A 24,696-nucleotide genomic window follows, 5' to 3' on the forward strand; every position below is an offset into this window, starting at 1 on the left:
ACACACACACACGCACGCACACACACACAAAGCAGGCAATAATAAAAATAATAAATAATAATGGTGAGGTATGGTATCGCTCTCCCAGTGTAATAAACCCTCAAAAATTGTTTTAAATAAAAATGTGGTCACTCAATCCACGACTGTTGCAGAGTAATGATGTGCGCAATTGGCTGCCACGGTTCACCCACATAATACATACTCACTACACTGACAGTATATTCTGTGAAGCGCATTGAGACGACTCACAGACACGATAAGGCGCTATATCAAGTGCAACGATTCTTCTTATGAATAATAATTAATAATCCTGACATTTGTGTCAGTGGCAGTGTTCCCTCCAACGTTGGGATATAAAAGCAGCAGAAAATGTTGGTAGTCTGACAAAACAAGTGGCTGAAATATCCTGATCGTAATATACATTGGGGATGGGATTCAGATGTGAGAAGCCAAACACTGATCAGTAAAGGTCGTCAAAATTAAACCACTGAAATTGTCGTGTCGTGTCAAACACGGAAGATTTCTCGGCTTTCAATGGGCTTAGCAGTCGCACTGATGTGCAATCTGTTAGAAGAGGTTATCGGATTTGCACATTCACTGCATAATCTCGCCATTATCTTTACAAATGATGCATTTGCTTAACGTTCGGCCACTATACGGGTCAGTTTCGTGCCTAATTTATTCACGAGCTGCCCGGGTCCCACTCGGTCCAATGTAAATATCCTTAAGGTGTCTCGTTATCATAATTAAGTGCTCAGGCCCGTTGCGAAATGCTGCTTAACACCGACAAACAACAGTATTTATCCACAGCGGCTCTGCAAGATGCAGAGGATGGTGCTCAACAACAGCAACTCGCATTTACATCGCGTCCCTCACGCAGGATAGCATCCAAGGGCGCTCAGAGACATGTCAACAGTGGCAGACCTCTCCTCGATAACACCCAGTCCTCGGGAGGGAAGCAAGAACACCGCTATCGCAGGACACCTCACGCTCTGCAGTGCCATGGTTTGTCCCCCAGGAAATCGTCCGGGTTTAAATAGCACAATTTTCAGGCTGGTTAGTTACAGTCCAATCGGTTATGTTCTTTGCGCCGCTCGCTAACTCTTGCCGAGGAAGGTGGTGGGGGGGGGGTTTAAAATGTCCATCAGGGGGACTGAGGCCCTGGGAAATGTGCCGAATCATACATGAGAGGGAAGGGAACAGAGGGGAACAGGACGGGTGGGAGCTCATGTGGAATATAAACAACAGCATGGATTGGTAGGGCCAAATAGCCTGTTTCCATGCCATACCACTCTGCTTAACTCTATATCGGGTGGGGGGGGAGGTCCAACCTATTGGCTGCTGAGGGCCAGATGCCCTATTTGAGAAACGGCCACAGGCTGCATAAGCAACATATTCATGTTTCCCTTCCAGGAACATAACATAGGATTTACGGGGTTATGGAGCGAGCGGGTGGGCCAGATGGAAGGAAGGGGGAGGGATGCTATATCAAGTGCAAGGATTATTATTATTGCTATGATGATGTTATTACAGTTTAAATCATTCTATAGAGGTTATATTCCAAGTGGTTCTCGGTGAATGGCCAGAACCAATAATCCTGCCAAGCTACACATTATTCTCCACTATCTCAGCGATGGGTGTAAGTGACCTCTATGTAGAATGCCTCAAGACTGTGCTCCCCAAACTCTCAGGAAGCTTGTTACGTTACACTTGTTGTAGCTGAGATTTCCCATCTGTATCTGAGAGACTGGTCTCCTAATATAATGATATGCCCAGTACTAGCAGCAAATATAAATATCGAAGCCTGGCTCTCTCCCAGTATGAACATTAAACCCAGGCGGGGTAATAAGCAATTTTAATAAACATCGCTCAGCAGCCTGTGAGCTGAATACTGATAAATGCTTTACAGTCGGGGAAATATAATGAGCTTTGAAACTTGGAAGAGAGTCGTAAATGGCGGGATGCATAAATAAAATCATAAACTTTTTCTCTTGTGGCCCCGAGTGCATCGAAATGGGAAGATCTCTTAAAAGGGTCGGTCGCTTGTCCTCTCTCTCTCTACCTCCCCTCACCCCCGCCCCCCCCCGAATGTGGAAGGGGTGGGGTGGGGGTGGGGTGTGATCGAGGAGGCGAAAGTCTTGCTTGCAGCTTCCATCTTTTTCCTCGCTCGCTCTCTGTTGCCAACGCACTGCCATCCACAGCAGGATAAAAAGGGCAGGAAGCAGCTTCCGACACTGGTTTGACGTCTTCTGTTAAATCTACTGATGGGACAGTCCGGTGTGACCCGCTTAGTTGGGTTCAGGAGCGCGTACGGTTCCCAGCAGACACTGGTCACCGCTTAGTGACTAGTCTAGATAGGGACTACATGGGGGAATCACAATAGCGCCTAATCCCATCCTCACTCCCTGTGGGTTGTGATGGGGGATTAGGAACCCCCCCCCCGAACCAAGATCACTGAGGCCAATCGAAACTCTCCAATCTCTTGACCCCAGCCAAGACCAGCAAACAACTGACAGACCAGGACTTGACCCTGTGACCGCCCAGTCTGCGGGTCGGTGACGCTTGCACTTGGCAAGGGAGCCTTCACCCATCAGGTCACCGGGAAAGAAATGCACCACAGAGACCGGGACACGATCAGAAACATCTCGACAGCCGAGGAGCAAACACCATCATTAACATGCATTGGAAAGTCAGGACAGGCTCTCACATCCGTCTTCCCAATAAACACACACGCACACACGCCCACACATACGGACGAAATAAAAAGAATATCGCAGCTGTGATGAACGGCGTGCAGCCTTAATTTGTTTGCGTCACAGGTAGATACCTCACTCCAGCTGATTTATGGCTCTTTACCCACCCTCATCAATTAGAACCGGTTACCATCCTTCACGGCTGAGATGTGCTGGAAGTTTTCGGCGAATAATTATTGGGCACGTGCCTCAGCAACTGGGCCGACTGGGCGTTCATTAGACAAGGCAGGAGCTAATCTCTGTCAGCTGATGTGAAGGAAGAAACCCTCACAGCCTCCAACACGCCAGTCGGGCCTCCCCCTCTCCTCTTCTGCAGCACATTCAACCTGCAGCCACCCATCAAATGGTGCAGGAAACAAATTCATCTCCCATTGAAATTGGTCCTTAACTTCTCGGCTGTTTAAGCCTCGGACAAATTGGTTGCAGCGTAGGCCGACAAAATGGGCCGTACCCCAATCTGACTGCACTTCACAGTAATGCAACAGTAATAATAATATAATAGTAAACCTTGCATTTGAGACGTCTCAAAGAGCTTCGCAGATGATACTGTAAAGTGAACTGACATTTGGGAGTTAAGGCCGCAGATCAGCGATGATCTGATGGAACGGTGGAATACGATCGAGGGCTGAATGGCCCACTCCTGTTCCTATGACTGTATATTTTGTGGGTGAAACACAACACTCAATGTCCGATACAGTTGACCAGCGACAGACAAGGGACCGGTCAGTGAAATGGCTCCTCGTTGCTTGCATTGAGAGAGTCGAACGCCCCCGTTGATCAATTGCAGCGAGAACCAAACGCAGCAAAAGTCCTCGTCCACCAAACCCCTCCCTCCCCCAGTAATAGGGCAGAGTAAACAAATATAAGGAACGTTTGGTAAACGTTGGTAAAAGAAGAAGCCGCAGCGTGATTGACTGACCGAAAGCAATGAGCCGTTCCCAGGCCCTTCCCGATAATAGAAATTAAAATCTGACACATCATTTAGAATCCAATTTGCCGTTAATTATAAAGCTCTTTTTCCTTTGTCTTTGTGCTGATTAAGCTGAACGCGGCTTGCGTTTTAATCTGACGTTTAAACAGGTTTAATAACCTGTCCGGTCAACGGGGATCAACGTTTACAATCAGCAGGAAATGAGCTGAAAACCGACAGTGCGGACGAACTCTTCCCTCGGTCTCCTCTCCCCTTGATCCCCATCTCTCCGAATCGCAAGATTTATTATTATTATTATTATTAACCCTTTTAGTAACAATCCTTATATTTGATACAACGCCTTATCACATCATTGAGACGTATCAAAGCCCTTCACAGAATATACTGTAAAGAGAATTGACCATATGTTTTGTGGACGAAAGGCAGCAAGCCAATTGCGCACGGCAGCGTCCCCACATGCGGAACTCTTTGCGGGACCAAAATGCCACATCAGCCCTTTTAAAAGGATTTACAGACTCGCCTGTGCTTTGCGGTAGAGAATTTCACTTATTTTTCTGACCTCCCACTGCCGCAAACTTGTGCCCTTTTGTGACTGACTTGCCGACTGGAACAAATTCCTTTTTTTTTTAAAAAAAGTCTTCACGTTTGATTTTCTTTCCCCTCCCACCCCCCCACGCCAAAGCGCTTCACAGGAGACGTGGTAGAGTGGAGTGAATCAAACACTCGCTTACCTGTGTCCTCGTCGCAGAGGTGCTCGCAGGGCTCCAGCGTTCTTTGGCCGCAAAGATCTCTCATCCACGGCGAGGAGGAGTTGATTTGGTAAAACAAGGACAACCTGGCTGGGTTTAGCCAGTCTGAGACATCCAGGAAACTCCCCTCACTGACGACAAAGCTGCTCCCTGCACAACACAGAGACGGCACTGAACGAGAGGCGCAATGTTTCGTCTCCCTGTGCCCGAGTTAATTCACGGCAACTCACGGTCATTTTGAATGCAGAACATTTCTGGAAGAATTAGGAGCATTTCCATATGAATCAGCTACGCCAAGGCAGCAAGATAAGAGGGCATGGGCTCAGGGCACAGACACCGTGAAGTACCTCTTTACCCACAGGGAATCAACGACTGGAAAGGGGATACCGGGAAAGGTGGTTGAGGCCAGAACGCTGGGACTCGTTACAAAAGCAGCTCGATGCTGTGATGGGAGGTCAGTGGGGCGGGTGTTCTGGAAGGATGAGTTGAAATTGGCCGAAGGGCCTTCTTCATCCGAATCAATCTTGTGATTGAAGCAAAGGGGTTCAAATGTCAATCATTGGCATAAAGGAGCTCAGGGATATCAACTAAATAACCTTCGTTCAACTCACTGTCACGTACTGTGTGCAGTGGAGGCGTTTGCGTTATAATTACAGGAAGTCAAGATTCTCACTGTCGGCTGAGTGGGAGCTGAAGGTACGAAGGTGTTTTGTGGGCCAACATGTATGCGCTATATTAACTATAACTTTGACATAGAGCCTTATCAAGGTCTTTGAGACGTCTCAAAGCGCTTCGCACAGTACACTGTAAAATGAATTGACTCTATATCTTGTGGGTGTTTCGCCCGCACAATATACAGACAAGCAACCGAGCAAACAATGATGACCGGCCGGAGATCATTTCAGAAAAGGTATCTTCTCAATTGGAAGGGATGAATCCACTTACTTAAGGGCGACCAAATGTATTTTTTTTTTTGTTGGGGTGGTGGGGGGGAGGTTGGGGAGGAGGGGAGAGGAGGAAATAAAGATTTTGTGCCGTGAAACCTTCCTTCCGATGCGAAAGTCACGATACAAATGTGAAAGTGTATTTAGTCATCTTTGTGGTCAAGTTCAACCACCTTGTGGTGCACGGCTTGTGCTTGAAGGCTTTCACTGTGCGCCTAATCATTTTACAATGAATCCCAAAGATCCTTAGTAAAACTCAAAATAATGGTTCCTGCGAATAGTTTTGAATGGGTCTTTGATCGATGGGAATAGGACCATTTCTATTTTAGTGGAGCATTTAGCCGTGTGATGTAAAACCTGTCAGATCGCAGCGTGCGGGAGCTCGGAGCAACCAGAAGGTTTGACAGTGGACAGGACCAGGGCTCCCGACAGGACTGCAACGGCAAATGTGGCCAGTGGTCACAGTTAAAAATTGAGTCACAGTGACAAGCCGGCCGAGGTGATTGATCTCGTCCGCTAATTGACTGGTGCGGCTCGGAGCCGAGTTCCATTTATCAGAAACACCCTCAAGGAAGAAGGAAAAATCTAACACAACCTTCAACGAATTAATGGGGGGTAAACACGTCATCAATCGGTGTTTTGAGGCCTTTCTCCCTGACAGCCAACGTTCTCCAATCGAAGAGGTTCGGTTTGACCAGCAATTACGCCTTGGCGAGCGATGTGACATTGACGTTGCCTGACCCTATTCTGTTTGCAGTCTCCGTCCAGCTACTTGTTCAGTTCGAGCTCCCAAGTGTGCGACGTGGAATCGTGAATGCCGGCAATTATTCATTCAAAACAGTGAACGGTCCTGCCCAGTATCCTGGTAGAGCCGTTTTGTTTCACCGGTTTTAATCGGGTGGGCGTACACTATTGCCATTAGAATAGGAACCTCATGCACGTTATGTGCGTTAAATCAGCCCCCTTCAGCACACCGATAGTCGGGCAAATCCTTCGCCACCCCTGCGGCCCCATCCCGGAGTGGGAATGTTCATCTCATTCCCGAAGAGGCAAAACATCGGCGTTTAGAAGATCTCCCGAGATCTAACAAACTGATGGAGCAGGCTCGATGGGCTGAATGGCCTCTTACTCATGACCCTTATGTTCCTGCATTCTCATGTACAATGTTCCTGTGTCTCTCCCCTCCACATCCCACCCACGCACAAAACAATAAAAAAGGCTGTTCTTTATGTGCAATTATTGGTGATATAATGAGCCAATTTACATTAAAACAAAAAAAAACTGCTGATGGTGTGAGGCTTAACGTTATTGAATCCGATGTGAAACTGGACTCATTCACCCCGTAGGCCTCAAAGGACTGCTTAACAGCACAACTGCAGGTTGCCCAGCAATTGCAATTGAATTGCGACGGCTCTCTGCTTTGAGTGTCTCCACCCTCGCTGATCGACTGACTGCACAGCAGACCGAGAATCAAACACCAGCCAGGCGGATGCTCTCGCACTCAGCAAAGCCCCACGTTTGCGCCGAAAGAAAATGTTTTACAACGGCCGTCAGAACGCCTCGGGAGAGCGCGTGTGGGTCTGGACTCCGGGAGGGTCCCCGTGGGAGGGCGGAAAGGGGTAGAATAAAAGGCTCACCGTCAGCGATGAAGTGCTCCGGCACGTGTAAGGTTACCTTCACCACCAGGGGGCACGTCAAATGGGCTCCGTACACCACAGCCAGGACGCAGCTACTCACAGTGATTAAAGTGAGGGTGGTTTTATTCACGGGGCTCCTGGGAGAACCTAGGACACAAAGGAAGGAGTTTTAACACCCATCAGCCTGGCTCGGCTGGTTGCTGTAACTTGCCTTCCCTCCCACCCCCCCCCCCCCACCCAGCACTGAACCAGGGGTCAAAAACCTTCAGCAACGCCGTCGATGTTTTATTCGGTCGTATCTCGATGCATTCAGACGGATGTACGAAGCCTGCGTCAAGGTCTCCCCACTCCGAATTGCTGTCGTAACAATCCTCACATATGACATAGTGCCCTTATCACATCATTGAGTCATGTCAAAAAGTTGTCACAGGATTTTGCTGTGTATTTTTTTGGCGGGGGGTAAAATACGGCTGCCTCATTTGCTCCAGCTATGTCCCACAAACAGCGGATTGAAACGGACTGACAATTTTATCCAGGGGGGGGATTGTTAGCCAGGAAGACAGAAGAAACTCCTTTCTGGTTTCGAACAGGCAAGGACGAGCCGGACCTCAGTTTAAAGTCACATCCAGCAGACTGCGCCTCTGACAACACCCTCGCCAGCCACCACCCCCACCCCACTCCCCCTCCCCCTCCCCATGCGCCCATTCCGACGGTGCCTTTTACTGAGGCCGGCTGTGATGAACACAGTCACTCTGTCGGACATTCACCTGGTCTCGTCTTGGTACACACCGGTTCGACTGAATCACAATTGTTTGGCTGCCACTAAAATGCGCAGGTCTATGGAACATGACCATTTGCCGTGCGTGCGCGCGTGTTTAAAACAATAAACACAAGCATGGATGGACCTGCAGAGGCAGGAGGCAATTTGTTTCGCAATAAATATAGGTTTGCGGCAGTGAATGTCACAGAGGGAGTGGAGCTTCTGCGTCTCGCCCTCTCAACTCGAAACGAGCTGTCGCAAGAAAAATCGCCCCCTTCTGTCAAACTGCTACAGCACAACAGCCGTGTTAAGTGGAGCATCCATTTCAGTGCTCGCAATGACTGGGGTCAACCGGCCTCCAGACATGCACACGGTCCCGACCCGGGGGCTTGAGCTCACAACCTTCTGACCCAGAGAACGAGAGTGCTACCAGCCGAGCCAGGCTGATTTTGAAGCAAGCTTCTTTCTCGATATCTCCCACTCGTTCCGGTTTGTGACTTTGCCGAGGAAGAGAAGCGTTGTAAACCGCTAGACTCTGATCCCTGCGTGTTTAGTGGGACAAAGCAAAATGAAAACATAGCCAATGATACGCAGGGATCAAATACATGGTTCACAATTGATGTATAACCCCGAATAAATGTTCCACTTTTATAAATTATTCAACCTAATGTTTCTCACTTTGTCTCGATGTGCGCTCTCTCTCTCTCTCTCTGTCTCTCAGTTGCCTTCAGTTGCATGATATCCAGGCAACAAAGCATATTTTTTTATTTTAACTTCTAATAACAGAACTGACCCCGATTTCCCCGGGTCTAACTAACCCGCCGCCTCGTGGACAGCGAAATTTCCCGATTTCTCCTATGCTCGCTCACCCCGATTGTTTTTTTTTGCGGGGGGGTGGGGGGAAGGTTCAGGTAGGGTACAGACGGCACACAATCAAAGCTCGCCGTCATCCCCAACGGGAATGCAGTTAGCGCTCTTTTGCAGAGTGACGATGCCCACAGTTCACCTATTCAGGATCCAGTGTCGCCAACTCAACGACGTGTGAGCTCCCAGTCTACACGAAGACCTCAGCGTAGGACTGGGGGTGGGGGTGAAGCGTGCTGTCCTTCAGATAAGATGGTCCTGGCTGCCTGTATAGGTGGAAATTAAAAATCCAACGCGCTGGTCGAAAAGAGAAGGGAGTTTCTCCCCGTCAGCATCCTGGCCAACAACCCCCCCAGGTAAAATCAATCACTCGCTTCATGGCTGTTCGTGGGTCATTGTTGTGCCACAAATGCACAGTCACCACACTTTACAGTAATGCTTGTGAAGTGCGAGGAGACATTTTGATGAGGCACTGCAGCAAGCACAGGCACGAACAAAACGCTCGCGCTCACGCGGCAGTTTCAGGTTGGGAAATGCCTAAAAGTGTTCCACAAAGATGAAACGACAGGGGTGAAAAAGTCTTTTTTTTAAAAAAAATCAAGTGGTTTGAAAGCGACCACCTCCCTCCCCTTCCCCTCTCCCCCAAGTTCGGCACATCAGTTTGACTCAAGAGTTCTCAGCCTCTTGATTGTCACGTTGCACCTAACACATGGCATCGCTCAAAGTTCTCAATGTTATTGACGACTCCAGTCTGAGACACGATGATGACTGGCACTCCGAAGACTATTGATACTCGGAAGGTATTGACCCTCAAGAGTTTCTGTTGTGCCGGGATTCCGTGCAGCAGAACTGAATCGCAGTCGCTGCCTTTCCCTCGCCTGACAGGTGACAACACGGATTGCTCCATTCGATTGTTAAGAGCTCAATTATTTTTCGGAGTGTTACTAAAAAAAAAAGCAACCGGGAGAGAAAATCTGACAGACGCGCACGGCGTCTCTGCACAAGACGATTCCTCAGGAGCGACCAACTGTAGGGAACAAAAGGCTTAAAGCACAACATATGTCCGTGTTTCGTGCTGCAGGACGCTGGAACGAAGATATCCCCCACTTTTGCACGAGCGCTCAGTGACGCTGAGTCTAAGACTCCGGCTGAATTGCCAGAGGACATCACTCCCCCAGACACGGCTGGCACAGATGTCAATTAGCAGCATGCAGCAGAAACCCTCGGTTTCCAGTCGATCAACAATCCAAAGCTGGAACGCACACACGTGTTTCTTTTAGGCCGGAAGGGTGTCTGCGACATGTGCGGAACCCCCATCGCCCAGTACCCAAAGCAGTCTGAGGGTTCCACGTGCGTTTAGAGGACTGCTGCACACAAACTGGCTGCCGCATTCGCCCACAAAAACACACAGTCACTCCACTGTGCAGTGCACCCTGTGAAGCACCTTTTGATGGGCTGAACATCCTTCGTCCTGTGCTGTACATTTCGCTGGTTTCAGTTACAAGTTGGTGCATTGGCTTTCCTGGACTGAGCCCAAAGGACTTAATGAGTTGAGCGCATTTCTGGAGGGGTGGGTGTAGAAGGCTGGGGGTGAGGGGAGAGAGGGGGTGGACAGGGAGAAGGAGGCAGAAGAGGAGGGGAAGCAGAGAGGAAATAATTCAGGAGGGGGGGAAAAGTTTCAGTGACAAGCTGTGTTAAATTAAGCAGAGTTTTCCCGCAGAGATGCATCTTAATGAATCCAGCTACGAGCAGATCTCTCTACAAATCCAAAGAGATGTTGCTGCTGCTTTTTGCTGCTAAAGAAAGGAACTCCCATGAGCAGCCCGACTCAGGAGTCATGTCAGACTTGTGCGCGACCTTGAGTTGTCATCCTCCCCTCGCTCGCTCGAAACCTCAGCCACATGCGCAATGCGCTTCTGGAATTATAGCAGACGGAAAGTGGGAAAGGGTATCATTCTGAAGGAGCGATATGCTTTTGCCCTTTTTATATATAGATATATATACACACACACACATATATATATATATATTCTTATTTTAAAATAAACAAGACAAAAAAAGAGACCTCATTTCTGTTTTCTTTCTACAACAGCTATTTGTTGGCGGTTGTGATAACCAGAATCCCTTCATCCGATACACGGTGGCTTTCATATCAGGAGACCGTCTCAAAGCGCTTTACGTGACCTTCTATTAAGTGCAGTGACTGTGTATTTCTGTAGGCAAACGTGGCAACCCATTCGCGCACAGCTTTATCCTCCCCCCACCCAAACAGCCGTGAAATGAATAACCAATTTTATCTGGGGGAGGGGTGGGTGGGGGCGGTGAGTGGGGGAAATCAGACAGATGGGTTTAACGCCTCATCCAACAATGCAGTCGTCTCCCAGCGCTGCTTTAAAATATCAGATGAGATTGAGTTCAAAGTCATGGCGCAGGATTTGAACTCACCACCTTCTGACTCAGAGGCGAGAGTGCTACCGACCAGGTTGACACCGTGGGTCAGAAGGTTTTGGCCTGAGACCAAATACTCGTGAATAAATAAAAGCAGCTTCCACTGTTGTTTAAAAAAAAATCTTTGATTCCATCTTTTTTCCGGAGCTGCGATCCCGTTGCGCCCTCATCAATTATTCACTGACGCGTATCCATTCCACCATTCCCCCAAATCATTATTCCTGCTTTGTCTAAGTGGTCATCTGAGGACCGACGAGCTCAGGTCATGCTTCTCAATAACACAAGATGGCAGCAACACAGGACTTTCGGTTCCAGGCGACTATCTTGCAGAGAGAATAGCCACACTCCACTTTAATCCTTGCTCAATCAGCTACCAAAGCCTGGGCAACAAACCTCAGATCTCTCTCAACCCAGAAACGTTTGAACAAGAGTCCTTCAGAATCAGGGCTCGTACATTGAGAATCATCGTCATGTATCATTGCGTTTCATATAGCGACAACTTGAAGCGCTTCACGGGATTTACTGCAAAGTGTAGCGACTGTCGGTGTAGGCGAAGACGTGGGCCAAAGTGTCCCACGTACAAGCAGCCATGTTGCAAATTGCCAGCATCGAGCCGTCTTTTTCCCCGATATACCAACATCATACCAGACCCTGCTCACGTTGCCGCTGGCCCGTTCAATCAAGCCGAAAGGCCAGGTGGTCAACGAAACTACAACATCCATATGAAAGGAGCGCCGTGTTCCTCACTGTGCAGTAGATGCCACCGCAGCACAGAGCAACATGGAAAGGGGGAGGGCAGTGCAAGAAGCAGGTGGTGGGATGATTGTGATACATCCAGGAGGCAAGGAAGATAACAGCGAGGGCATATATGGGTGTAATTACCAGGCACCAAACTCATCTGGAGTTCAGATAAGGTCACCAACCCTCCACCTTCCAATTATTCTTCATTCTCTGCAGGATGGCAGAAAGGCAGAAGGAAATAAAAGAAAAGAAGAGATGGCCCAACCACGGCAGAAGGAAGTAAGTGTCGGGGCTGTGTTTTGAACTTAAGGTAAATTGAGAGAGGCTATCTCTACTGAACAGTGAGCCAAAGCTGGAATTGAGAACCATCAAAAGGAGAGAGAAAAAAAGGGAAGGTTAAAAAGGTTTTTCTTTACACACACACACGCAAATGGCTGGCAAAGTCAAGTCTAAAACTGCGTTTAAAAGGGAACCGGATGAATACAGGAGGAAAAGTAATATGAAACACGGTGTGTGTAGTCTGTGTGTGTGTGTGCGCGCGCGTGTGTGTGTGTGTGTGTGTGTGAAAGATAGCTTTGTGGCACAGAACGGATGAGATTCTCCTTCAAATAAATTGTCTGGAGCTAAAATAATTGTTCCCCCCCAACCCCACCACACACACACACACACACACACGCACACACACACGCACAAAAAGGAAACGGACACTTTCCGCACCGAATAGATTTCAGATGAGAGTGTTAAGCTAATAATACATGTCAGTCTGGCTCAGTCTGTGTCTCTCTCTCTCTCGTCTTGGGAGTCAAAGGGTTGTGAGTTCAAGGCCTGGATCAGGACTTGGAGCTTACAATTCAGTGCAGTGGTGGGGGTACGCTGCTTTGTCAGAAGTCCTGTCCTTCAGGTGAGAGGATAAACCTCGATCCTGTCTGCCTGTTTAGGTGGACGTTAAAAATCCCATGGCACTGTTGGAAAAAATAAGGGAGACTGTCCATGTGTCTTGGCCAACAATGCCCCCAAATAAAATTGGTGTCCATCTCCTTCCATGGCTGTTTGTGGGACATTCCTGTGCGCAAATTAACTTGCTGTGTTTGCCCACATAATATACAGTCACTACTTTGCAATATATCCTGTGAAATGCTTTGAGATATCCTCCTGACATGATTAAGGCCCAAGATCAAACACAGGGAGTATTAGTAATTAGCAATTAGTATTAGGAACCATATGTTTTCACACGACCGTATAGTTTTTTTTAAAAAACACTGGTATCACAACTCTGCAATGCACTTCCCATGCGGATAACCAGATATGTGGATAGCTGCGTAAAACACAATAAGATGGTTATTTTATCTTCAGAACCGTCTCTCGCCATTTCCAACTCCACCGCGCAAATCACTTCACACGCAGATTCCCGGATGCCGTCTGTGTCAAACCACCAGTGCGCTATTTTGAACACCTTTTGAGTTGGTGTTGCCTTGCTCTCTGAAGGCACAAACACAACACCTCATCAACTTCTCAATGAATACTTCATGACGCAATTGGGCATAACCGAGCATTGTTAACATCAAACCCACTGCGTTGGGAGTCCTGTAGCTCAGTGGTTAGAGCACTCGCTTTGCAAGCGAGAGATCTGAGTTCAATTCCAGGCAGAGGGCGAAACCTTGGGCAAGTTTCCTTACTCCACACAGAGCGTGTGAAAGTGGATGAAAAACAGTAAAAAAAAATTAAAATGAAATTTCCAGGAAGTAGTTTTTTTTGGGGGGGAAAAAATAGCGACAGGATTCAGGAACTCCTAACGCGGGTATAATCTAATAGATGGGATAATGTGCTGATACCTCACTTTGTTTCACCCGTGTCAAGTGCTCAAATTTTACGAGGGGCTGGGACTCTTTGCTAAAAGCGTAACTGAAGCCAAGAGTGATAAAACCAGATGACAGAAAGCCGATGCCAGTTTAGTGTTCAGGTGACCAGGGAAGGGTGACTGAGGCCAGCAAACTGGAATCTCATCAAACAGCGAGACTGCAATGTAACAGCGAGTCAGTTTGCCACTGCTATTCTGGAAGGATGAGATCCAATGAGGCCAAAAGGCCTCAGTAATCCAAACCTCTGGTGGATGGGGCCTAAGCACTTGATTTATGGAAGCTGGGATAATTCGGCCTCCTCGGAGCATTTCCGAGGCTTCTTTCTGCCGGACGGTTTGACGAGGAGAGAGGGAGCTGGCACCAGGCAGGCTGTGAAGGGAAGCGCCTCAAGGAGGAGCCTCCTGCGGGAGCAAGGCGGCTGGTCTGAAGAATGAACCACATGTAACATGTGACGATTATCCCGGGGACTAAAACAATAGTTCCTGGAATGATCGTATCTCACATCTTTCAGCCCGTCGCTGAGCCAGAGGAAAAATCCTTCCACCGGGATACGAGTTATTTCATTCACGACCCTCTCTGGAAACTCCTTCACATTCTAGCTGCAGCGTTAGGTAGAGTGATAGAGGACAGAAACAGGCCAATAGACCCAACTGGTGTGCTCCTCAGTTTGCTCTCTCCCTTGGCCGCAGTGCAAAATGCATTTACAACTCTCTTGCAGTTTTATTTTTAGCTTGAGAGTTTGTTCGGGGAGCGCTCTGGGAGCAACTGACAGGTGCAAAGCTAGCGCGTCTTAGATCACAAGGCCCTGAACGGGATCACTCTCTCAAGATCAGAAAGCGTCTTTGGAGACGTCCCAGCATTAGTGAGGGTCTGTTTCGTGCCTATTTTACAACAACAACAACTTGCACTTATAATAGCGCCCTCCATGCAGGGTAGCGTCTCAGACAAGGCTATCTGCCACGCCCGAGCCACACACTCCGAGATGCAAACACCTCTCTCTCTCTCCCTCTCTGCTCCTTCCTCACCACTGGTAACAATCTGACAGAACAGTTAGTTAAGAAGCAAATTGCCTTTGTCAATAATTGAAGTGAGTCAATAATTGAACTGCAGTTTTTTTTTAAAAAAGAAGGCCTCCCGAAACATCGAAGAGACTTTTGGGAATTATTAATGCATTGATCAATGCCTGAAACGCAGCATAAATCAGATTTCATTACCATCGAGACGCAGTGATTGCTGACGGCTATATGGACAGAAAGCAACTTGGGCTACGGCAGTTGATTAAATCTTTTTTCTTCCCTGCTGAATAATAATAATCCATATATTTGATACGGCATCAGACATGTCAGGAAGTCATCACACAGCACTTGGAAACCTTAGGCAAGTTTCCTTCCTCCACACGCCTCTGTTTGCCGAGCAGTGAGTAGGAACCCGTCGTTAATCGATTGGCGGATCGCTTTCTGGGGGTAATAATCCCTCCCCTCACCCCCAAAAAAAAATCCGCAGCTGTTTGTGTGACAATGCTGTGCACAACTGGTTGATGTGTTGCGTCCACAAAAGAAAATACGGTCAATCCATTCTGTGAAGCGCTTTGGGATGTTTCAACAACATAATAAGGCATGATATCAAATGCAAGGACTATTATTATTATTACTACTACTATTTCACTGGAAAGTGCAGTGACTGTGCAGTTGTAGAGGAACACAGCAGCCAATTTGCGCACTGCAATGTCGCCCGAACAGCCACAAAGCTATTTGGGGGAATGTCGGCCAGGACATCGAGGGAAACTCCCTTCTCCTTTTCGGTTTGCGCGTGGGATCTTTAACGTCCACCTGATACAGGCAGATGGGAACCACTCTCAACCGAAGACGGCACACGTCCGACAATGCAGTGCAACCCCAACAGCACTGCACTGGAGGTGTCACTCAGAGCAGTCACTGGGTTGGAAACCAGCCAGTCTCGGTTCTCGAAGAACATTGAAACCCTCCCATTTTGTTTAACATCACACAAAGCCCAGCACGTTTGGCGTTGGTTCGTGAAGCTCTGGCCGGGACTATCTGGGCTGGGCTGGGCTGGTTGGGGAGGTGGGGAAGGGGGGGATTTGCCCACCCATCGCTCAGTTCCGTTTTCACAGCCTGTCAGTCTTGCGGCCAGTCAGGTACACCAGGAGCAAGCAAAAATAATTGGCGTCTCACCCCCCTCCAATTCGCTCGTACTGCTGGGAGCAGTGATGAATCGCTTCCAGCAGTGTTAACACAGCAATGGAGTCTCTCTCCCTCTCTCTCTCTCTCCCCCCATGAGAGAAGCCAGAACTGCAGCTGGTTTATACATACACGACGAACACACACACACGCGCACACACACACGCACAAATATATAAGCATGCACACAAATACATAAACACATACACAATTATGCAAACACATGCATACATACATACAAACAAACAAACATGCGCCCACAAGTACGCAAATACAAACACACGCACACAAGCCTTTGCAAGCTTTCAAGAGTGGGGGTGGTGGTGGGGTGGGTGTCGAAATTGTCCCGGCTCGACATCGTACGACGCCACGGTCAAGCACTCTGGGACGTTACCCAGCCTGAGGGGCGCTATATACGTGCAAGTTATTGTTGTTTTGGTGGTGGTGGTGGTTCTGTGGCTCTGTGGAGACATTCTGCGGTTCACCTTTTACAAAAGCTGGAGAGAGACGCGATCGAAATCCCTTTTTCTCGCTTTGTAGCTCGATTCATCTCCCAACGGTGGGAAGCCCCGCGGAAATGAGCTACCGGGAGCGAGAACTCACAGCAGAAGCAGAACACAGAGCGAGCGTCTCACCCTCAGGACCTCATCTTGTAGAATTCCTGTTGATGTGAACATCCTTCTCTTTTGAGCAAGTTGTTCTTTATCTGTGAACACGGAAATTCATTGGGGAACCGGCTTGAGGGAATTAGGGCTAAAGTCAACGATTAAGAGTTATTTTCATGAATACAGTTATTTGGTTGGCGGTTGGGGCAGGTACATCAACCCACAGCAACGACAACTTGCATTCAGACAGCGCCCTTCACAGAGGATAATGTCCCGGAGCATTTCACAGTGGGAGAGTTGAGCACCAGGCAACAACAACAACAACAAGACTACATTTGTATAGCGCCTTTCACGTCGGGAGGAGAAGCAAGGCAGAAGGAAGCAGCGAGGTGAGCACAGTCACAGTGGCAAGCTTCAAAGTGGGGTTTAACGACAACAACAAGATTACATTCTATAGAGCGCCTTTCACGTCGGGAGGACGTCCGATTTGAAACTAGATGGGGGGGGGGCTGGGGTGGGGGTAAGGCAGAGGGATACAGCTAGGGATTTCCAGAGGCAGGAAATTACACCAATGACTTAATGACTTAAGTCTTAGCCACCGATGGTGATGAAGAGGGGTGGTGTTAGCTGACGGGGGGGGGGGGGGGGGGAAGGAGAGAGGGGGCAGTGGAGTGGGAGAGTGGGGCCTGAGACAGTGGACCAAGTCGGCTGTGTGCGAGAGGCCGTCACCCTTGTGCTTGATTATTCCGATTTACTTACACATCACAGTCACATTACAGGGAGGTGTGAGCAGAAGCGAGCGCACAATTCCCGGGATGGACATCCACTTTAAAGGTGGAATGAATCTGATGCGCGCCTTTGGATCAATAGGGTCAAAAACTTGCTACAAACCCAATTTATTATGTACCAAATCCTCGATCGATACGTACGTACAAATCGTGCACAGAGGAAAACCTCATAGAGTTTTAGTCACACTGATGCTTTTATTCACTGTATTTAAACAAAAGGTTTTCCAATTCATTTCGCTCACAAAATATACAGTCAGACAACTTTACAGACTATTCTGTGAAGCGCTTTGAGTCGTCTCGAAGATGTGGTAAGGCGCTATATCAAATGCAAGGATTATTATTATTAGCTGGGGGGGGGGGGGAGAGAATATTGGCGAGTCTCAAGAGATTCACGTGGCAGGATTAAGGCAATAAAGCCAAATATTGCAGCACAGAACCTAGTTGAAGAGTAAGTCGTGAAGCCCACATTAATCTCTTGCCCTCGGCTGCTATGTGGCATCACGCGATTGAAGACTGACCACTGCTTACTACACATTCAGGGTGAATTGTTAATGGCGTGTGTGTGTGTGTGTGTGTGGTGTGGTGTGTGTGTGTGTGTGTTGGCTGAGATGAGAGGCTGTGATCGAAGCGTTCAATTGGCAGCTTGCCTGACATCCGAGTACTTTCTTAACCCAGAGTTTTGTAAACTCCTTTGGTGTCGATTTCTGGTTTGGATACTCGGCACGGCGATGGGTTTCAGCGCAATAACCTCCGGACGCACCAAGACAATGGCACAAGAGAGAGAGGGGGCATGGGGTTTGGTTGTCGGAAAGTGCAGCTTCAAGACAGACACCAGGAAGTTTTCTCGCTGATCGGAACAGGGTCACCAGGAAGGGTGCTGGAGACCGGGACATTGGGGGAATCATTTAGAGAGAGAGAAAAAAAATGCTGTGATTGTAGGAAGGCGGGTGGGTGGGTATTCTGGAAGGACGAGAGCAAAATTGATTTTAGTGGTTTCCCGATGCCTCTCCCTTTAGATGTTACGAGATAAGAGGATGGGAGTTGACTCTGAGCATCAGCATTCAGTGAATAACCTTGAAATCTGCCATGCCCGAGCCTGCCCCGTTGCTAAGGTTTGATTACCCGCCACATGGCAACAAGAGAAAGAGTTCCTGCTGGGGTGCTGCAAGGGGTTAATAAAGGCTCCCCACTGAGCGGCAGGGGAAGCTAAACATGGGTTTGGTTTAACAATCTGTCAAGACTGGATGCGCTCCGCACGGACCCATTGATCAGTCCCGGGATCAATAAGTATTGAACGTTTCGCTCCATTCCTCATCTTCGGGCTCCCGCAGTGGGAACCACTCTTAACTTCACTCACAATAACACTAATGGCAAACGGTTGTGGAATGGAATGAGGTTTGCGTTCAATATCAACTTGGACATTTACATCCCCTTCCCCCCCCCCCCCCCCCGACTGCCAGCTATGAGGGCTGAGAAATACGGCGACCTGGGCGTTGATGAGTTAACACCAAACATTTCTCTGCCGTTCACTGTTCCCTAAATCACACTCCCGTTTTAGCTGTGAAACGCCTTCACAGATCATGCCTAATTGGGCACTTTTAATGGAAAGCAAATGAAACGGGAATGCTTCAAGCGTTGGCATTGAAATAGTGTGAGCGCCGTGGGAAGGAGCTGGCAAAACAACGCAGGCGGTGGGCATGGAAAGCACAAAGTAGCACAAACTCTGGCTAAGTGAATTCAGCCGAGCTCAAAGCGGCAGGCTGACACATTAGGCTGCGTGAACCTTCGGTGAATTTACAAAGAGTTCAGCTCGAGCGATAACATCTGGCAATCCCCAACACAGGTCAGATTACCAGCGCAGTGTATCAAACAGTACACGATATTACGGCAAAACAAAATACATTAGAAAAAAGATCAAGATGCACACACACACACACACAAACACACACAAGATAACGCTGCTTATCTTCAATGCAAAATATAAACACTTTGCAAAGCCGACACGTGGGTTTTCCCTTCCCCTGCCAGATAAACCCGTTTATCTTGTGTTCTGTGCCTAGGTTGTTTTATCCCCAAGGATTTCCAATCGATTTCTTTGCTCCGTCCAAACAAGCGACCGAGAGCACGTGCTCATCAATGGCCCACGATAACCCCAGGCCAGGCCATTGAAGAGATCGTCTCAGATATGAGTGATCCGTTGAGCAACTCCAAAATGGGCTACGTTGTAAGAAGAAACTCAGCTAACTCTCCGGTCACAAACACTGGCCGAGGGACACAGTATTTCACCTTACCAACCCGCCCGTTCCCTCCGCTCAGTCGGCTCTGGCCCGCTCTATGTCCCCCGACCCACCCGCCCCACCATTGGCGGGAGAGCCTTCAGCCACTCCGCCCCCAACCTCTGGAATTCTATCCCCCGGTCACTCCGCCTCGCCCACTCCTTAACCTCCTTCAAGTCCCGCCTCAAGACCCTCCTCTTCCACCATGCCATCGGCCACTCCCCTCCTTTACCCCCCCAACCCCAGCTCTGAAATGCTGTACACCGTCCTCCCGACGTGAAAGGCGCTACACAAATGTAATCTTGTTGTTGTTGTTGTTTTACTATTGCACTAATCATTGTCACAGAGAGTTTGCACTGGGGTGAAGACATACAAGACAGCTGCCACCGCACACAATCAAACTTCAATCCAAGGCATTGCATGGGTTGTGGGGGCAATTTTTGCTGTTTGTTAAATGAACAGAGGAGATGCAATTGAGTAAAAATGGAATCGGGCGCATTACTGAGAATATAACCATGAGTGACTTTGGTAAAATGAGTGACGCAGAGAAGCATAAGGTTTATTTCAGCTAGGATACGACTGATTTATTCCCAGAGAGTTATTGGTGCCTGACCTGTAATTTGTTCATTTGTCCAACGTCAGTGGGGAATAACGCACAGTTGGTGGGAGGACTGAGATACAATAGAGATATTTTGGGCCCAGAAAACTCAACTCAAGGCCCTGTCAAAATGATAAATGTTTGTGCGGAAATTGGCTGCCCCGTTTCGCCCACAAAATACACAGTCAATCCACTTTATAGCATGTCCAGTGAAGCGCTTTGTGACATCTCAACGGCGTGATAAGGCGCTGCATCAATTACAAAGATCTGTTCTTAACATAACATGTAGGAGCAGGAGGAGGCCATTCGGCCCTTTGAGCCTGCCCCGCCATTCAATCATGGCTGATCTTCTAGTCTAACTCCAGCTAATAACCTGATGCTGCCTTATCCCCATATCCCTTAATCCCTTTTGCAATAAGAAATCTATCTCAGTGTTGAATATGTTCAAGGACTGAGCGTCAACAGCCCTTTGAGTGAAGAAATTCTTCCTCAACTCAGTGAGAAAGGGCTGCCTCTGATTTTAAGGTGTGACCCCTGGTTTTAGTTTCTCCAACCGGTGGAAACAATCCCCCACTATCTACTCTATTATGCCCTTTGATGATCTTATAGGTTTCTATAAGATCCCCTGTAATTCTTCTATATTCTAGAGAATATAGGTCCAAATTGGTCAGCCTACCCTCGTAACTCATCCCCTTCATCCCTGGTACTAACCCAGTAAATCTACGCTGCACCCCCTCCAAGGCAAGTACATCCTTAATAATAATAATAATAATAATAATAATCCTTGCATTTGATACAGCGCTTTTCACGTCGGGAGGACGTCCCAAAGCGCTTAAATAAGGAGACCAAAACTGTACACAGTATTCCAGGTGCTGCACACAGTATTCCAGGTCTTCTTCTTGTATTATTTATCATAAAGATGCACCAAAGGAGGATGTGAATGCAAACGGGTCCGAAGGCAGAATTATCTGCGGTGTGTCTGCTGACACGACCTGTGCGAGATTAAGCCTTGCAGATGTTCCTTTGATGGCGAAACAAAATGAAACAGAGATTTATTGGCAGTCAGCGTAGAAGTCTTGGCACGACAAGAAAGAGGGAGCTATTGAAATTAGAAAGTTTAGCCTGCAGTATCCTTGAATCTAATCGCACACACCTTCCAGTAAGTCATGCACATTACACTCTGCATTGATATAAGGCTCTGCTCTCCTGGTACATGCTGAAGGGGAACTTTATGACGCCTTGCGATATCGAAGCGTGAATTTCCCTTTACGATGTCCCGCACTTTCCCGGCATATTGCTCCCCCCCCACCCTCACAAATTGCAGGCACGCTTTTCCTGAAAACGATTACGTCCTCGCCGACTTAAAAAGAAACACAGCAAAAAAAAAAAAGAACCGGCGGAGGCTGTGGCGTTAATAATTGAAAAGTCATTCCATGAAATATTAACGCGATACAAATACCTAACCGATGGCAAAAACGGTATTTAATGGCTTATTCTCCGGGTAAACTGGATCGTTTGGGAAAATCTGTGTGCCACTGATTCTTCTTCCAAACAGCGGAGGTGTCAGCTTGGCTCATTGGTAAGATTCTCAGTGTGAGTCAGAAGTTTTGTGGGTTCAAGCTCTACATCAGGACTTTTGAGCTCACATGGTCTCGTGACATTCCCACGCAATTCACTGCATTGTCGGGAGGTGCCGTCCTTCGGCTGGGACATTTAAAACTAGGTTCCTTTCTGTCTGTTTGTTCAGGTGGACATTAAACATCCCATGGCACTACCGGAAAAGAGAAGAGAATTTCTGCTGTGTGCAAATGGCTCCTGCGTTCGCTTGCAAAACGCACAGTCACTGCACTTTCCAGTATAGTCCGGTGAAGCGCATTGAGGCGCTGTATCAAATGTGAAGATTATTAAATGTAGAAGCCAGTGCTTCACGGGGGAGCAAAAAGAAACACTGCCTTTGCACACTGCTCTTTCACCTTGTAGGCAGCTCCGAGCAGTTTTGAACCCAGTCCAGACTGACTGGATGGATGAAAGTCTGCTCTGGCAGCTGTGAAAAGACAGCAGATTCTCTCAGCCCAACTCCCACCAGACGGGAATAGAGCCCGTCCTCAGAGCCTGTCCTCACTCTGACAGTAATTGACAGTAATTTTGCTATTACCGGGTGCAAAATGGAAAAACGCTCCCATTCCACAGCACTGTCACGCTTAATCTTGAAGAACCAACACACAGAAGCACGCACACACGCACACACACACACACACACACAAGCTCGTGCAAAGAAAATTGCTCAAAGCGGAACGCTTCACTGCTCTGAGCTACACTTAGCAAATGAGAGGAAAATGCAAAAATCCATAAGAAATCAGCCAGGAAAAATCACTTATTCTCCTGTTGTTATGTATTATTTAAAAGTCAATCCATACAGCACTATATGCATGGATCTTCCGAATGGATTGCTGTCAGTGGGTTACTGCAGACCACAACCACCGGGTTACTGAGCACTAGCAGTGTTAATAAAGGAGGCAAGGACTCTTGTCAATTCAATCCATACTGAATTGAGCCACAGCAATACAGATCTTTATCCCAAACCAAAGGGGACTGTCCATCCGGTCCCGAACGTCAGCATTCAGGACGAAACAAGATCACAGAACAACAGGTCAGTTAAACCGAGACTTCGTCTGTCTGTCTGCTCGGGTGGACGATAATTATCATGTGGCACTATTAGAAAAGAGAAGGGAGTTTCTCCCGTGATTGTCCTGACCAACGTTCCTACTGCGAGCCCACCCCTCCGCCCCACGCCCCACCAAATAAAAATGGTCATTCACTCCATGGTTGTTAGTGGAACATCGCTCCACAACAGGCAAATTAGCTGCTGCGTTTGCTTTCAAATTACACGCTTTACAGTGGCATCGTTTTACGGTATAGCCCAGCGAAGAGCTTTGAGACCATCTTGACGGCAGCATAAGACGCTGTATCAAATGCAAGGATTATTATTGTCCATGACGGAGCTCTTGTGCTCTCCTCCTTCGAACAAACGAAGTCACTGTTTGCTTAATAAACTGGGACATTGTAGGAACAAGGTGCCTCGAGCTAGAGGCGTCCGTGGCAGAGTCACCGTGAAATCACCAATAACGAAACCTGCCGGATTCGAAGCTTTTAAATCCCTGTCTCTCTCCACAAAACGCTATCAAACACGGCACGACTCCCTTAAATGGCACCTGTTTGCCTCTCTCCCCACCCCCCTCCCCCAGCACCCCTCCACCACACACCATTCATACTACTGGATGGTTTGCATCGCCATGTTCAGCCTGCACCTTTCCGTTCAGCTGCAATGTTGGGAAATTCCTTGGGAAACGCACGGTGCAAGGGAGGCCAGTCCCATCTCAACCTTCGACGGGCTTGCCACTGACCCTGCTTAAAAAAAATGTAACACTCCGCAAAGCAGGTCCTCAGATAGATAACCAGCTCCCAGGCTTTCATTTCCACGCTCTACATGTTCAAATTTCATGCACCATAATTTCGGAGCAGTTTAAGAGTCATGCTGCAATATTATATCATTTGAATTTTATTTTCCTTCGCATTCAGCATTCATTTATGTTTCCGCCTGCTCCATTTCTAACAACCTCCAAACCACCCCCCACCCCCACACCCCTACACATCCACCTTTTAAATACTTTAATTCATCAGCCGAGCGGCTGATCCTTGTGAGCTTCTGGGACGTTCCTTGTGCAAATTGGCTGCCTCGTGCGCCTTCAAAATACGCACAGTCACTGCACATCGCAGCAAAACCCCGTGAAGCGCTTGGAGACATCTCAAAGAGGTGCTACGACAAATGCAAGGATCACCGTTGTTGAGCTGTACATTGCAAAGGTGGCTGGGCTTTCAACCCCACAGGGGCAAGCAATTTCTCCGTGCCACCATTTTGTTTTGCTCACTATAAGGTACAGTCACAACGATTTAACAGTATATCCTGTGAAGCACTTTGGGACAGGAAAGGCCTCCGCACTAAATGTAAGGATTCCTATAATAATAATTATTATTATTGTCAGGCAAATACTGCGTTCGCTTCTCTGTCTGTACTGAGTAGCAGAGCACTTACCCTCCACGTCTTGCACAAGTCGGGATGAAAAACCGTAGAGCGTTTAGAACACAGGAGGCCTGTCAACCCATCTCAGCTGTGTTGGCAGCCCTCCCCTCCTCTACACACACACACACACACACACATTAAATCCATCTGCACAAATCCCATTAGTTTCGCTCTGGTATCAATGAAATTGCCTTTCAAACGCTACCACAGCTAATGCCAAATTCAGAGTCAAATCCTTGCTCAACGCTGCTATTTTGGCTAAGGTGGGTTTATCTACCTCTGGGCTACAACGTTACAGGTCAGAGAAAAAAAATATCCCCATTAAGACCTCAGCTCAGTCCTCAGGTCCCTGTGGATTAGAGAACTTCAGCTAAGATATCGAGAGGCATTTCAGACCACAAAGTGCAAGCAGTGCATTCCACTCCGAAATCTTCACGGCAGCCCACAACAGAAACAGAATGAGT

General features: G+C 48.0%; 1 protein-coding gene across 6 annotated transcripts in view; it reads right to left on the reverse strand.

Moving 5' to 3' along the window:
* LOC103180398 (astrotactin-2) overlaps window positions 1-24,696 on the reverse strand; it is a 390,078-nt gene that overhangs the window by 173,225 nt on the left and 192,157 nt on the right. For all 6 annotated transcript variants that reach the window (XM_042337318.1, XM_042337320.1, XM_042337323.1 and 3 more), the window contains 2 exons: window positions 7,015-7,161; window positions 4,416-4,583 (listed from right to left, as the gene is read on the reverse strand). In XM_042337318.1, the coding sequence (XP_042193252.1) occupies window positions 4,416-4,583; window positions 7,015-7,161 (315 nt within the window). The remainder of the gene's footprint in view (window positions 1-4,415; window positions 4,584-7,014; window positions 7,162-24,696) is intronic.

This window comes from Callorhinchus milii, unplaced genomic scaffold (genome assembly GCF_018977255.1).
Source record: "Callorhinchus milii isolate IMCB2004 unplaced genomic scaffold, IMCB_Cmil_1.0 Scaffold8, whole genome shotgun sequence".
Taxonomy (NCBI): Eukaryota; Metazoa; Chordata; class Chondrichthyes; order Chimaeriformes; family Callorhinchidae; genus Callorhinchus; species Callorhinchus milii.